We start from the raw sequence: 14491 nt of genomic DNA on the forward strand, positions 1-14491 counted from the left end.
GGGCCTGAGGCCCGGGCTCTCCTTCCTTCCGCAGTGCCCTCTACCTCGCTCTACCTGGTGAGATGCTGAGGGTTCAGGGCACCTGCACCTCCCTCCACACGTGCCCGCCCGTACCCGGGCAGCCTCCAGTCCTGGTTTGCGGCCGCCCAGCTCCGTGACAGCAGTCTTTGGGAGGCAGTCTGCCCCATCGCCCCTGCCCTGCCTGGACCGCCCCCCACCGAGAACCAGGGAGGGGGCTCTGTAGAAGGCAAGGGCCCTGGGGGCTTGAGGTGAGTTCCCAGTGGGTGGAAGGGACTTGGGGGAGACGGGGAGGGTGTGCTGGACCCCGGCAGCCGAAGGCAGGGGGAAGGCACGGGCATCTTTTTGCTTTTCTCAACCAGGCTTCCACGGCCGAGCCAAGGACCCCTCCCTCCGTGTTGTGCGTGTGGCTATTGTGCGGCTCAGCTCACGAGCTCTGCATAAAACGAGGCACTCTGAGGGGTGGTCCGGAGAGCCACTGTGCTCAGGGCCCTGGACAAGCTCCTTCTCTCCCTGGCCGCAGGGCCCTCGGGGTGTCCTCCAGCCCAGATAAAACGTGTCCCACTCGAGGCCTCACATACCTAGGGGCGAGTCCCCTAAAGCCCGAGCTCTCAGAGTTCTGAGAAGGGCTGAGTGGAGTATCAGACCCCTGTGGAGTGGGAATTGGTGATGGGGCGGGGGGCCTTTCGGGGCACCTGGCTGTCCCCTCCCTGTACAGCACAGCCTTCGCGGAAGCAGCCAAGGGTCTCTGCCACTTACCTCTTCTTGAACACGGAGAGATGGGGTGCAGTGACGGGGGGCCCCAAGGGCGAGGCCCCCAAGGACTCCACGGGATCTTCGCCGGGCCACTTCGTGGGCCCCACGTGTAAGGGCGGATCAGGGGGCCACTGTGTGTTGGATCTGCCCCCCATGGAGGAGAGAGGGGTGCAGGTCTGGCCACAGCACTGTGGCAGGGACACCTTGCTCCCACCGTCAAAGAAGATGAAGGACACAGGCCGCTGCTCGGGCTCTATCTTCTTGCTTTCCAGCTGATACTTGTCCAGGAGGAAGGGGCTGTGAGCGGCCATCGGGGCCAGTGGCTGGAAGATGTTCGACATGGTACTGAAGGAGTGCTGGGGCGTGGACTGGGGTGTCTCCGGCAAGAGGCTCTCCTCGGGGCAGATGGGACTGAGCTGGAAGTCCTCCCCGTCCATGGGGATGTAGGGTGCCAGGGTCTCCAGGTCCAGCTCATTGAAGTCCGTCTGAGGGGAGACAGACCACAGGCAAAGCAGCTACAGCAGCTGGCGCTGCCTCCGGGATACTGTTCCATCTTAGCCCCTCGTCCTCCCCACCCCACCCCTGCCAGAGGCCTTCCTCCCGCAGCTTCCCGTGCATGTTCTCCCTTGGTCAGCCTGTGCCACCAATCCCCAGTCATTTGAGTCTCCACTCAGGCATCCTTCCACACACCCCCCCCCCCCCGGTGCCACGACCTCCACCCAGCCCCAAATGCTCTCCTGTCTCCCAGTCCGAGCCCAGCCTTCACTCCCACACGCTGGGCAGGCACCACCTCTTCCACGAAGCCATCCCTGCCCACTCCGGTGAGCACGATGGCTCCCAGGGGGCCGAGGGCAGCTTTGTCTTCATCACCTCACGTGCCCAGGGTGTATCGGTGGACTGCTCATAGGGTAACCGTGGCCCAGTGCTACCTGTGGGACCTTCATTCTGATCAACAAGAACTCAGACATGGACCCGCAAGTTCCCACTACCATGATGGGCACCGTAGGGAATTCTCACAAGCAGAAGCAGAAAAATAAATGTTTCAGCCCTCACTGGGGGAGGCAGCTGATTACAACCACCTGAACTGTTAAAGAGCAGAAGCAGACAGTGATAACCAAACACTAAGTAATGAATCTTATAGGAGTTCAGAGAAGAACGTGCAGGGGAGAAACGGAAAGTTTTGCAGAACAAAGATACAAACTGAGGAGGCAAGGCAGAAATCTGGATGCATAAATGGGGATGAATGATTTTCCTTTGGGTTTTGTGACCCACATACCCGTCTACCCACACCCTAGCCTGTTTACACAGGTTTTACAAGACGTTTGGCCTTACGTAATAAGTTTCTGAAAAGTTACGTGTAAACAAAAAGTTGTCCGATGTCATTTTAAAATGCATTTAAAATAAGTTATTTCAAAGAATCCTAAAATGGAAATGTTTGTAAAGGGAATAATTGTTCCCTATGTTCACAGAAGTCGTATACATCGGGGTATGCTTTTTAAATGCAGGGATCCTGAAAGAAAGGTTCAGTTGTAGTTTTCATGAGCATTAAGAAATATCCAAGTTAGGAGGACATAAATATATCGAGAGTTAAAAGTAGAAGAGCTGGATTTGACACGGGTAAAGCAGAGGGCAGAAGTGAGAGAAGCAGACGACCACAGGCTCCGTTTCCCTGCACCCTCACCCAGTTGAGGGACTGTGGCCTGGGCCAAGCATTCCCACTAGCCTTTGCAACAAAGGGCTGAGGCTGCAAGAAGAGACTTCAGCCTTCGCCACCAGCAGCTGGTAGGCCTGGCCCGCCACTCCAATCTTCCCCACGGCCACCTACCTGGGTGCTGCACTGGTCTTTCGCCTCTGTATCCATGGCAAAGAGCTTTTCGATCGCTTCAATCTTCAGATCGTCATCCAGAGATGTGTAATAGTCTCCGGGGCTGCTGGGCTGGGGGGCCAGGAAGGAAGGTGACCAAGTCAAGGCTACGGCACTGGCTTCCCCAGAAGGCCAAGGTAGAAGGAGAAATATGTTTCTGGACCCACAGATTCAACTCTATTCCACGGAATAAGAATTTGTAAAGAAACCACGCCCTAGGAGCTGTGGGAGCCTCTCTGAGTTCAGTCTCCTCGTCATAAAATGAGGCTGCCTTGAACAGCAAACAGGATAGAGGCATGGCTGGCCGGGCTCTGCGCCCCCAGCAGGATGGTTACTGCCCTCCCTGGGGACTGAGCTCGGGGCTCACAGCTGTGTGCCACTTGGCCCGTCTTCAAGGACCTGATCACATAGATGGGGGTGGATGGGTACTGAGAGCGAGCGCACAGCTCTAATGCGTGGCAAGTAAGTATCACAGCCCCCCAGGGGGCTCCTGAGTAGGAGGAGGGCAGGCCTTGGGTCTGGCCTGTCCGCTCAGCCGTCCGGCAGCAGCCAGAGGAGGAGCCCACCCTCTCCATGGCCTCAACCCCAGGGGGCGCTCACCGTGGAGCAGCTACTGCTGCTTCTGCTGCTGCTGGCGGCACTGGGGGTGGTGCTCCCCGGGGCGGCTGCCTGGGGCACGGTGAAGGCGGGCAGGCTCCCGGCCTCCGTGTGGGCGCCGTGGCTCCTGGGCTCTCCGGCCCACTGCTGGCCTGGGGGCAGGATGGCCTTACCGTAGGCTGAGGACTCCTCAAAGTTCTGGCTCCCTGTGGAGACAAGGGCCTGGCTTGGTCCGCACCCCCGACTGCTGGGCTCACCCCAGGGCAGAGGAAGGACGAAGGATGCACAGGTGACCCTAAAGGGGCCTGCAGCGTGCCTGGGGCTCGGCCCCCGTGTGCTGAGGCTTCGCTGGGACAAAGGGGCCTTCAACTGGGGCTGGGGTTCAATGTACAGACCCCCTTTAACGGGAACACCCTGCTGAAGCCTTTAATTTTCAAAAACTAAATGTATTAGGAGCCACTCTTCCCTGAAGGGCAATCCAGAACGCAGAGGAGGAGGTTATGAAAACTGGGCAATTTGCCTCATTGCTGCCGCGAAACTGGGAAGCTGCGTGACTCCTTGTCCCAGGGCTGCTCTCTGTGATTCGCTGAGATCACCGTTCCCCGGTGGCCTCTCACAACACAACACCTAACGGGGCTGAGCCAGTCCAGAGCAAGCACAGGGTGGCGTAGCTGTTCCTTGAGCGGCCACAGCAAGGCTGGGGGGTGACCGTGGGTTGCAACATGGGGAAGAAGGGGCTTCCTGCGTTCAGAGCGCGGGGCAAGAGCTGACAGCTCCGCTGGGGCCACCAGGACTCACATCCCCGTGGGACAGGCAAACGTTGAAAGAAGTGCATTCGAGGGCTTACTCCCGGGCCTGAATCTTTTCTCAACCCACGTTTCTGGAAGGATTTCTCCCAACATTATTTCAACCTAGCAGGCCTCTGCCTAAACAAGCAATCTGTCCTTCAAGGTGCAGATGGAGATCTGCCCACCCTGTGGAAAGATGCCCGTGGCCTCGGAGCAGATCCCTCTCGTCTCAGGCTCCCCCCTCCCCACGGTGGAGAATCGACCAGAACACCCCCACCCCCCACCACCCGCCCCCGCTCAGCGCTTTACGAGGTCAGAAATAGGACGGGTCTTATGCTGCGGTGAGTGCACGTGCCCAGCATAGGGTCTGTCCACCAACGGATGATCAGCAAGACTCAGGGCAGGCACACGGCAGCTCTGCTTAAGGAAGAGCTGTGGCCAGGGAGGCCTCCCCCCGCCCCAAGAGGGTTCGACGGGCCCTGGCTCAGCGAAGCGGCACCCACCGAAATCCAGAGAAATGATGGCATCTCCTGCGGTGGGTGCGAGCTGCGCCAGCTCCTCGGGCTCCTCCTTCAGCTTGGTGAACAGGAAGTTGCTCTTCTCAGACGCAGCCACCTTGCCGCTGTTGTCAAAGATGCTGTTCATGGTCATCAGGTGCGGCTTGAACGGGGACTCCGTCTGGTCCATGGAGAACACCACGTCGTTCTTCTCAATCTCACTGGTGGGACAAGAGCGAGCTTCAGACCGTCCATAGTTTCCAGCAAAACTCTTTTACTCTCCAGACACATGGAAGTCCTGATAGCTAAGCCTCTCAGACAGAAACACGGGTACGGACAGTGTGTTGGCATTCCGTAAAGAACCGTGCACTGGAAGTTTGGAGTCGTGGAGCTAGCGACGCGGAGAGCACCCACTGAGTGTGTATCTGTCTTGGATGCTGTGTTAATATCGTACGTGGGCTGCGTGGTGTGCATGAGACTTGAAGGCTTTTGCTTTTGTTGCACCCCAGCAAGGACTTTCTCTAGATTTCTTCCCAGGTGCTACCGAGCAAAGGTGTTACATCTTCTCCCAAAAAGTAACAGTGGTTCTCTTCCCTTGGTTCCCATTCAGAATGCACTTAAGTGACGACTGTGTTCTAGCTGCCTCCCCACGTGGGTCAGAGGCATGACAGATGACAAAGGGGGAAGGGGCAGAACAAGCCTGTAAGGGGAAATCCCAGTGTTTCACTGTTCCCAGGACGCCCACTGCAAAAGAGCTCGCCGACGTGGTGCCAGGTCCTGAAAGGCTCGGCATTCCTGGGCTGCGTCCTCAGTCTCAGGAGCACCCTGCACCCCAGCCTGCTTCCCCTCCCCGCCGGCCCTCACGTGCTCACCTCAGGACGTAGTTCACACACATGATGCACTGGGGCTGCAGGTTGCGAGGGTTGTAGATGACCGTCCCCTGCGTCTCCAGCCACACGTAGCCCCCGTGCTTCGCAAGCATCCGGTACTGGCCACTCACCACCTGACCCTTGGTGCACACTAGGGGAGGAGAAATGGGACCTGAGGTCAGGAGGTGGGGGAGGAAGACCCCACGGGGAGGGCAGCGTGCAGGGGAAAGATGGGGGAGAATGAGCTGGCTGGGAGCTTAGAGCATCTCGCCCAACTCTTCATGTTAAACATGAGGAAAGTAACCAGAGAGCTTAACTGACTTCCCTAGGCTGGCTGTGAGGGAGTGGCCATCGCCAAGCCCTTGGCAAGTTGGCTCACCCCTGGCTCAGCTGGGAGCAGAAACCAAGAGCAGCACCTGCCCTTCCTTCCCCCCCAAGGGAAGCCTCTCCATGGGGTGCCCTGTGGATCCAAATGGGCACGCAGGGAACAGGCGAGCCTCCTCTGCCTCACACTACAGGCGGCAGGGTGCTTCCAAGCAGCGTGGACAACGCCTGTCCTCGGGCAGCCACTGGTAGCAGGCCCACCATCGGCACTCTGCTTGCGAATAAAGGCAGTTTAAAGAAACCCCCAGATATCCTCGATTGTTCCAGGTCATCCGTCAGACCTGCCGCCTTTGGGGCCACAGCAAGTCTGTGACCCACAGCAAAGGCAGCAAGTCCCCCGCCAGCCTCTACACACAGCCTCGCCAAAGCCCCGGTAAGTCCTCCCAGCCGCCCAGAGGGGCTGCCTGCGCATGACTTCTTTCCTCTTCCAGAATGCTCTAAATGTTCATTTAACGTTTGTTTTACTCTATAAAAACATCGGGGAAAGGGCCCGGCATCCCAGATTGCCCTCTTCCCCAGTCCAGAATGCTCTATCTGCTCCCATTAAAAAAAGAATCAACAAGTCCCTTTAAATGAAAGTTTGCTAATGTTAGGATTTCTGATAGCTTTCTGAACTGCCCATTTACTTTCCTTCTTGGGAATTCATTCTTCTGAATTCCAGTCTCAGAAACCCCCAAATCACAGAGAAAGAAGCATGCTGGCAGGATTAGGAAATCTTGGTTTCGGTTTTCCTCATCTGCAAAATGGGGTATTGACAATAATAACAGTAATGATAATAATAATTAGTACCCAGTGTCCCATAGCTGTTTGTACTGAGGACCAAATCTGCCTGCCTGGTTTATCAGGAACAAAAATGTGGCTGAATGTCACCGACAAATGCTGTATAGGAAAAGCCCCTCTGCTCCAAAGTTACTAACATGCACAGTGCCCAGGCCCTGTCACGTCTACAGGACACGTCTGTAGATAATGTCACAAGGGGCCCTGTGGGAGAACATGCGGACTCTCTGAACGTCACAAACCTCCCCACTTTTCCGTGTAGGCTCGGGAATCACTCCCCATTCACCACTCTGTGTGGCTGAGGAATGCAGCTAGGTTCCTACTAACCGTGCTTGTAATCCTTCACATTTATGTTTTTCTTGGCAGATTTCCTCCTGTTCAGAAATTAACAAGCACCTCCAAGCTACAAGAAGCACTGTAACCATACTACACATAACTTACATGTGTATCCTGCTGTGCAGGGTTCAAAACCATCTCATAAGATAAATTCATTTCTGCAAAGGAATTGGAACAGTGCCTGGCACACAAAGCGTCCACAGGATTAGTGTTAGCATCACCTCGTTCACTGGACAGTGATACCACGAGGTATCTATTATTATTCCTGTTTTCCATCTGAAGAAACTGAGGCTTAGAGTGATTTGCTGAAAGGCCCCCTCAGTGGAAACAGTCGACAGGCTTATAGTCCAAATTAAAGGGTCCTAAGTCTTTTTGGTTTTGTTTGCATTTAAAAAAAGTCAACTTTGGTGAGGTTTAATTTACCTTCAATAAAAAATGCACCCATTAAAAAAAAAATGCCCCCATTTTAAGCACAGATCAATGAGTTTTGCCGACTGTACAGACCCTTGTAACAAGTCACCACAATCAAAGGTATAGAACTTTCCATCATCCAACCTCCCTAATTTCTTATACCTCTTGACAGTCAATCCCCATTGCCACTGATCTGTTTTCTGTTGCTATACATAGAAAGGATCTTCTCTCCATTCACACGTAAGCGGGATCATACAAGAGCTCTTTCGTGTCTGCCTTCTTTTCACCCAGCATGTTTCCCAGAGCCCTCACGTTGTTGTAGGTATTCCTGGTTTGCTTTTCATTGCTAAGTAATATTCCATTGCATGGAGATACCATAACTAATTTATCCATTCACCTGTCAATGGATGTTTGCATTGTTTTCAGTTTTTGGTTATAATGAATAAAGGTGCTATAAACATTTGTGTACAAATCTTTGTATGGACATACAGTGTGAGTGCAGCTAGGGGTGCAATGGCTGCGTCATAGGGTAAGTACATGTTTCCTTTATAAGATACGGCCAAGTTATTTTCCAAAGTGGTCATATCATCATTGTCTAATCTTTTTAATAAAATCCTGTGCTGTAGGGAAGACAGATACCATCTTTTTTTAATATGAGGGGACTAAGGCCAGAGGGATTTTGACCTGCTTTACATCACACAGGACAACAGTCTGGGTTACTCGACAGCCTGTGGCCCGCAGTACAGTGCCCTCCTACTACATGCCCCCGGGCGACACTTCACTAGGAAGACTGAATTGGTGGTTGCTGCTGTCCTAAACCATCATGGACCCTTTGGCCAAAGAAATAACTCTGTCCTCCCTCATCTCCCTTTATCTACCCCCATTGAGGCTCCTATGCCCAAGAGACATGATTCTTGCACAATTTCAAGTACCTGGAGTTAACTTATTCATTAACTCATTAACTTATTCTTAATGCAGACAAGATTCAGGGATCTTATTCTTTTTGATTAAACAGTGCAGTGAGCAAAGGTTTTTAACTGCATTTCTAGCGATTGCAGGCGAGGGCCTGCTCTGTCAGTAGAATATAATTACGCCAGCTTTCTAATCATCTGCTCATTAATGCCAGCCTTGGTGAGGGGCCTGCTACTTGGTAGATAGGCTTTTTATGGCCTTTAATCTTGTTTTCCTAAGAGCACATAATGTCCTCACACAACAAAGAGAAACCAACCCCCCTTCCCCCAAACCCTTACCTTCTGAGGGTAACAGTGTATAAATTACTAACCCATTTGGAAATGATGGCTTTCAATTATTTAAATTTGGTTTGAGGTCTGAGCTTCCCCAGTAATTTCAACGGTCAACTTTCACAGGCTGAAACACACATACGAGCATAAACTCGGGATGCTGGTGTGTAAACCTGGACGAGCCTCAAGCCTGGGCCTCCAATTATTCCACAGTATGAGTGTGGGTCTGTGGTGCAACTTTATCTGCATAAACCCAGCAAGAAAGACAGAGTCAGAGGGACAGAGAGAGAGAGAGAGAGACAGAGAGAGAGACAGAGAGAGATTGAGAAAGACTGAGAGACAGAAAAAGAGGGAAAGTGAAAGAGAAATAGATGCTTGTGTTTAGCTGGCATTAGCCCAATGTCCACCCCACGCACATCTCCCTTTGCTGGCTTCAGGCTGGCTGAGCAGAGGCCTGAGCTCAGAGCTGCTTTACTTGGCTCCATCAGGGGAAGACGGGAACCTGTGATTTCCATTTGGGTTATGAATTACCTTTAAGCGTGCCTAATGCTTAAAACCACAGATTCAATAAATCTGCACCATATTTCCCCTGGATTCAGCAGAAAATTAATATGACAATTTTTTACCCCAGCTCTTTTTTAAGGATCAAAGATTTTCTAAGAGAAGGAAAAAAAAAAATCACTTTCATAGGCCTAGTGAGAAGCCATCATTTTTGTTCTCTTTGACAGCAGTTTCCTCTACCTTCCCACCCCAGAAGGTAAAGCACAATACTGTCCCGCAAGAATTTCCAGAAACTTTCGCTATTGTCCTCTACTTTGACTCACCCTTGGCTGAGAAGGAAGGCTAGGCTTTTCCCCAGTTTTACATCTAAAGGAGGGAAGCCCCAGAAAGCCAGGCACTGGGAATCTTTGGGTAAGCTGGGCCAGAGCCAGGCCCCTGGGTCCCAGTACCAGCATGACTTTGGGAGCTGAAACCACCATGGGCCAGAGAAGCATGGGGAATCCCAGAGTGGAGGCTGGAGCCACATCCTACAGTTTAAAGCTGGGGCAGGCTAGAGCTGGGCCACATCCATGGGCGCACAAAAGTACCTCCACCTCCCTCCCGCATCCCTGGGTCCCTGAATGGGGAAGCTGGATGGTTTGTTTTTTTGCTGGAGAACACAGTGAGAAACTTCTTTGAGATATCATTAGGGGCCCTGTTGCACTGTTGGATCAAACCCGAAAGCCATGAGGATGAAGCAAAGAAACCAATTAGAAAGAGAAGATCTCATTCCTTAAGAGAATATTAACTGTGCTTCTATACAGCTTATGGCCTGCTGATCTGAACTTCAGGTGTCCTAACCTTGGGATAGATGGATGGATTTAGGAACAACGGACAAGTAACTGCACTTCCATTTTCTTCATTGCCACTCCAAGGCCACAGCTAATCCTTGGACTCCAAGACCAAAAGGGCCACTGGGAATCTTCTCAGACTTACCCATTTTAAATCCTTCTGTAATCCTCTCAGCACCCCGATCTGCACTGGGGGCACTTATTTTGAAGCATTCTTTCCCAAATATGTTTTTTTTGCCCTTGGGTGTGTCATTCATTTAGTGCCTGTACTGTACCAAACACTATGCTAGATACTGAGGCGGAAGGTATGAACCGCCATGCTCCCACGGGGCCCAAAGCCCTCCTTCTTCCGCAGAATGCGATCCCTTAGGGCAGGGATCAATCCTATCAATTTCTATTTCCCCCAGTAGGCCAGGTATTGGGTTATAGACCCATAGTCCTTGCATGTTGATGGGCTGTATGGATTCAAGAAAATTGTCTTGGATCACCTGCAAATGGGAAGCCTTAATTGGGAACACAGTCAACTGAAATGCACTAGAACTGCCCTGTCCAGTATGGTAGCCACTAGCCAAGCATGACTACTTAAATTTAATTAAAACTAAATTGAAAAAATTCAGTTCCTCAGTTGCACTAGACATATTTAATATACAGCATAGCTCACATACGGATGACGCAGATGAAGAACATTTCCATTGTAGAAAGTTCTATCGGACAGCCCTGTTCTAGAATCCTTTCATAATTCAGGTTTTCTTTCAAGCTGCAAGGCACAATTTCCACACACCATTACTGGGTTGCCTGGACAGCCTTCCCCAACTGAGTTCTCTTGATTCAGCAAGCAAGCTCTTGGAAAACCAGGACCCGCCTCAACACGTCTATTAGGTTGGTATCATGCACTCTCTACCTCTGTTTAGACCAATGCTCCTCCATCCTTCAAGGTCCAACTCAAGCGCCCTGTCTTCTCTCTTCCTGAACTCTCTCAGCCCTCTTCTTTGAATGGATGTACATGTTTCTATAGCGCATAACCCAAGTTGATTCCATGCTGTCTTGTATTACACTCTACGGGGCTGTTGCATAAGGTTAAGCAGACTGTTCACTGCATAAGTGTGCTCAGTGAGGTGGTAAGTAGGGACTGAGATTCAGCCCACCTTCCACTCTCCAGGCTGTACGCCTTGGTGTGTTTGTGTGTCCCCTACCCAAAGTGCCCTTTTCCTGATTTGCATGAGCATGTCACACAGGACGGTGGCAGCCTTGGTTCTCTAACCATCCTGCGGGCATGAGTCTTGTCTGCCACACAAGATGATGGCTCTGTGAAGGAAGCAACTGGATCTTCTCCCTTCTCACCAGTCACACCCCACTCAAGGCCAGATTCCACAGACATATAGGGCACTCCTGGTACTTACAGTTCTGGTGACTTTTGGTCATGTTCTCTGAGTCCAGTGCATGGTAGAACTCGTAGGCTGAGCGGCCAAGCAGCTCTTCAGGGTGGTAACCAACCAGTTCTGTGATTCTAAATTTTTTTAAAAAGCAAGGGGGAAGAGAAAGACCATATGAATATGAGCAGGGGCTCAAGAACCTTTATGTAGAAGGTAATTCAAATGCACACATTCAATGGAACACACTCGGAACGTCCCGGTTGTACCATTCATCCAAGCAAAAGAAAAAACCAACAACAAACATGGTGGTCAACCTGCAACTATGGGTCTACTGAACCTCCACTCTTCCTGCCCTTCCTGGATTGTGTCTGGGGAGGAAGGAAAAGCACCTGTTCAGGGGCTCCCTACCTCCCACCCCCAAATAGACACATGTGCTTTGCTCCAGTGGCCACTGGAAGGGGCTCTCATTGCCCCCTACCCACAGTTTTTGCAGACAAGGGAGCAGAGATGCAGAGAGGGTAGACAGTTTGCTTGATGTCTACACAAGTGTCCGGGGACAGAGCAAGAACGAAAATGGGAACATCCTGACTATTCCAGATTATTCTAGTAGAGGGCGATATAAATGAAAAGTGAAAATTATGTGGTCCCAAGTTGGGAAAAGCATGGAGGCGGCCTCTGCATGTGTGTTAACCATGGATTGAGGAGGGACCCAGGCAGGTAGAGCCCTGTCTGTGCTTAAACCTTCTCCCCTCGGGTCCTGTCTGGTGACCTCAGATACCTCCTAGACATCAGGTTTGCCTTCATGGGTTCTACTTGTTCTTGCTATCGCAAGGAAAGGAGGGAGGGCAGGAGGTGCCGAGAGGAACAGATACAGAATCATAGTCCTAGAAATGTGCCCCTTCGTTACACTCCGATAAATAGGCGGCTTCCGTGTAGGGTGTCTGCCTTAGATGGGAAGTGGGCAGAGAAAAGGCAGATGTGGAGAACGTGAAGAATCACTTAACTCTCTGAGGACCCTCTGATCTGTGCTGGAACCTTTAAAATAAGCAAAGCCCTGCCCAAGAACCACCAGATTAGCTCTTTCCCACGTCATACCTAAACATTATTTCTCATCATCTTTGGTCTCTCACATTTTTTCTAACGGGCTCACTGTCTTGTTTACTTAGCCTATCACGAGCGAGAAGTGATGCTATATCCTCATCATTACAAGCTCTATTTTGGAATACATGACTCCGGGGGCACAGCCCTGTCACCTGTCCACGCTGGAGAGGAACAGTGTGGAGAGGAAAGCAGAAGCCGTGGCTCCTTGGTCTCCTGTCTCTACTCCTCTCTCCCGCTCCATACGGGTTTTGCACAGGTCAGACGAAATCATCCTAAAATATTATTTCCATTCTGTCACCCCTCTACGTAAGCACCTCCAGCTTACCTAGGACCAACCACATCCAGAGTAAATAAACTCCACCTAACTTCTAAGGCTCCAGGGTCTTGTCTCCATCTTCCAAGCAGTCTGATTTGCAGCTGATCGGCAGCATGGCAGGTCCCCCCTCCCCGGTAGACCCCTCTCCTCGCAGTTCCCACCCCTGGCAAACCCACGCTGGCCGCAGAGCCTTGAGGCCTTCTCTTCTCGGAGCCCTGACGATGACAGGGCCAGCTCAAGGTCCCGCCTTGTCCCTGGAGCTTTCTCCAGGTTTCCCCTTCTCATCAAGTCCTAACAGGCAAACACAATGTCACAAGGAGTAATGTATGCTTCTCTCCACATCCTAGGCTGCCAACCCCTGAGCTCAGGGACCACATTCTCCTTTGGCCTCCACTACCACGGGTGCTCAGTAAATGCTAGAGTAGCTGACCAATGGCCTGACAGTCTTTGGGGGCCTAAGGTACAATCAGAGCCCTGTCTAGCCCAGCACTGCTAAGGAACCTGGGCACTAATGGCCCACTTTTCTTCCTAGAGCATGGTCACCTGTCTCAGTGCATGACGGTGCACACACACAGCCTTCAGCGCAGCCCTCACGATGCTCAATCCATCCTTTCTCCATTCTGTAAGGTGTGTCTGGTGTTGAAGTGGGCAGAGAAGAGGCAAATTCTCTGCCTAAGTGAGACTTGGGGGTTAAAGCCTTTGTAAAACAACGGGCAACACAACTGAGCTGAGAAGCTTAGGTCTCAGTTGATTTAGCCCAGGGGAGATTTCTCCAGTGAGATTCCAGCAGCTCACCTGCACCAGCCAGTTGGTCTCAGACCAGGAGGATCTGTCCCCTCACTTGGCCCTGAGCAGAGAGGTCTCTGAACTCATCAGCAACAGACATGTTCCTCAGTGGCCTACCTCCAGGGCTGGCATTCATGGCACCTTAGCCAAGGTGGAGATTCAGGGAGAACAAGCAGACGGCCGCACAGTGCAGGCCCTTCGTTTCCTACACCCACGTAGCTTTTCTGATGGGTCCCATGCCTTTCAGCCTTAGCCTGGGAACCAGAATTGCACCGGTGGGCTGTGCTGACAACGGGCTGGCCATTTACAGGCTCACCAATGTGCCAGATAAGCTACTTCTGTTCCCGAACTAGGTCTAGAGTTTCCTAGAGACCCTCAAAAATGAGGCTGGTTCTGGGAAAGATCTGACTCTACTCCATGAAGAGATTACACTTTCTTTCAAGATTAGAATCTTTTAAAATGCTCAGAGTAAATGTTTATTACAATCAGCCTCAAATAAAATATTTCTTAATCTAATTAAGGTGCCATCCATTCAGAGGCACACAATGGGCATGTTTTGGAAGTGGACAAACAAACCTCGATTTCAGAATTGCCAGCCCTCTTCCCAGTAGCAGCCTTCATTTATCTTGTCAACTAAAATAAATATTTAACGTCTCCTCCTTCATGCCTTTCAACAGACGACTATAAAAACTGGGAAATACACATACCCCAAACACAATTGAAGAACATTCGACTGGTCAGACTTCACAAAACCAGGAAACCCCAACTCAAAGCTAATGGTCGTTGCCCTCAATCTGCAGGCGTGCCGACGCCAGCGGGGAGGCTAACGAACCTGGTTTGTTTATAGGGTTGGCCTCCACGGCACACAAGGGCCCTCCCTGCTCATTTCCCTCTGTCTCAGGGAAGCCTCGGGAGCTGGGCTGTGATAACACCATTTCATCTGCTCTCTTCACCAGGGGCAGGGGAACTTTTTTTCTTTCTTTCTTTCTAATTAAGGGGTCCTGACTCTCTGGAGAAAAAAAAAAAAATCAGTTTGGGGTCACCCA

General features: G+C 51.6%; 2 protein-coding genes across 4 annotated transcripts in view; one reads left to right on the plus strand and one right to left on the minus strand.

Annotated features, from left to right (window-relative positions):
* The window catches only part of LOC115854048 (uncharacterized), an 85794-nt gene extending 78035 nt beyond the window's left edge, over positions 1–7759 (plus strand). For both annotated transcript variants that reach the window (XM_070046820.1, XM_070046822.1), the window contains exon 6: positions 35–7759. The gene's annotated coding sequence lies outside the window, so the exon portion shown is untranslated. The remainder of the gene's footprint in view (positions 1–34) is intronic.
* The window catches only part of EPAS1 (endothelial PAS domain protein 1), an 88750-nt gene that overhangs the window by 4910 nt on the left and 69349 nt on the right, over positions 1–14491 (minus strand). For both annotated transcript variants that reach the window (XM_030857763.3, XM_070046819.1), the window contains 6 exons: positions 11270–11376; positions 5393–5540; positions 4527–4741; positions 3239–3441; positions 2600–2710; positions 778–1259 (listed from right to left, as the gene is read on the minus strand). In XM_030857763.3, coding sequence (XP_030713623.1) covers positions 778–1259; positions 2600–2710; positions 3239–3441; positions 4527–4741; positions 5393–5540; positions 11270–11376 — 1266 coding nt within the window. The remainder of the gene's footprint in view (positions 1–777; positions 1260–2599; positions 2711–3238; positions 3442–4526; positions 4742–5392; positions 5541–11269; positions 11377–14491) is intronic.

This window comes from Globicephala melas, chromosome 12 (genome assembly GCF_963455315.2).
Source record: "Globicephala melas chromosome 12, mGloMel1.2, whole genome shotgun sequence".
Taxonomy (NCBI): Eukaryota; Metazoa; Chordata; class Mammalia; order Artiodactyla; family Delphinidae; genus Globicephala; species Globicephala melas.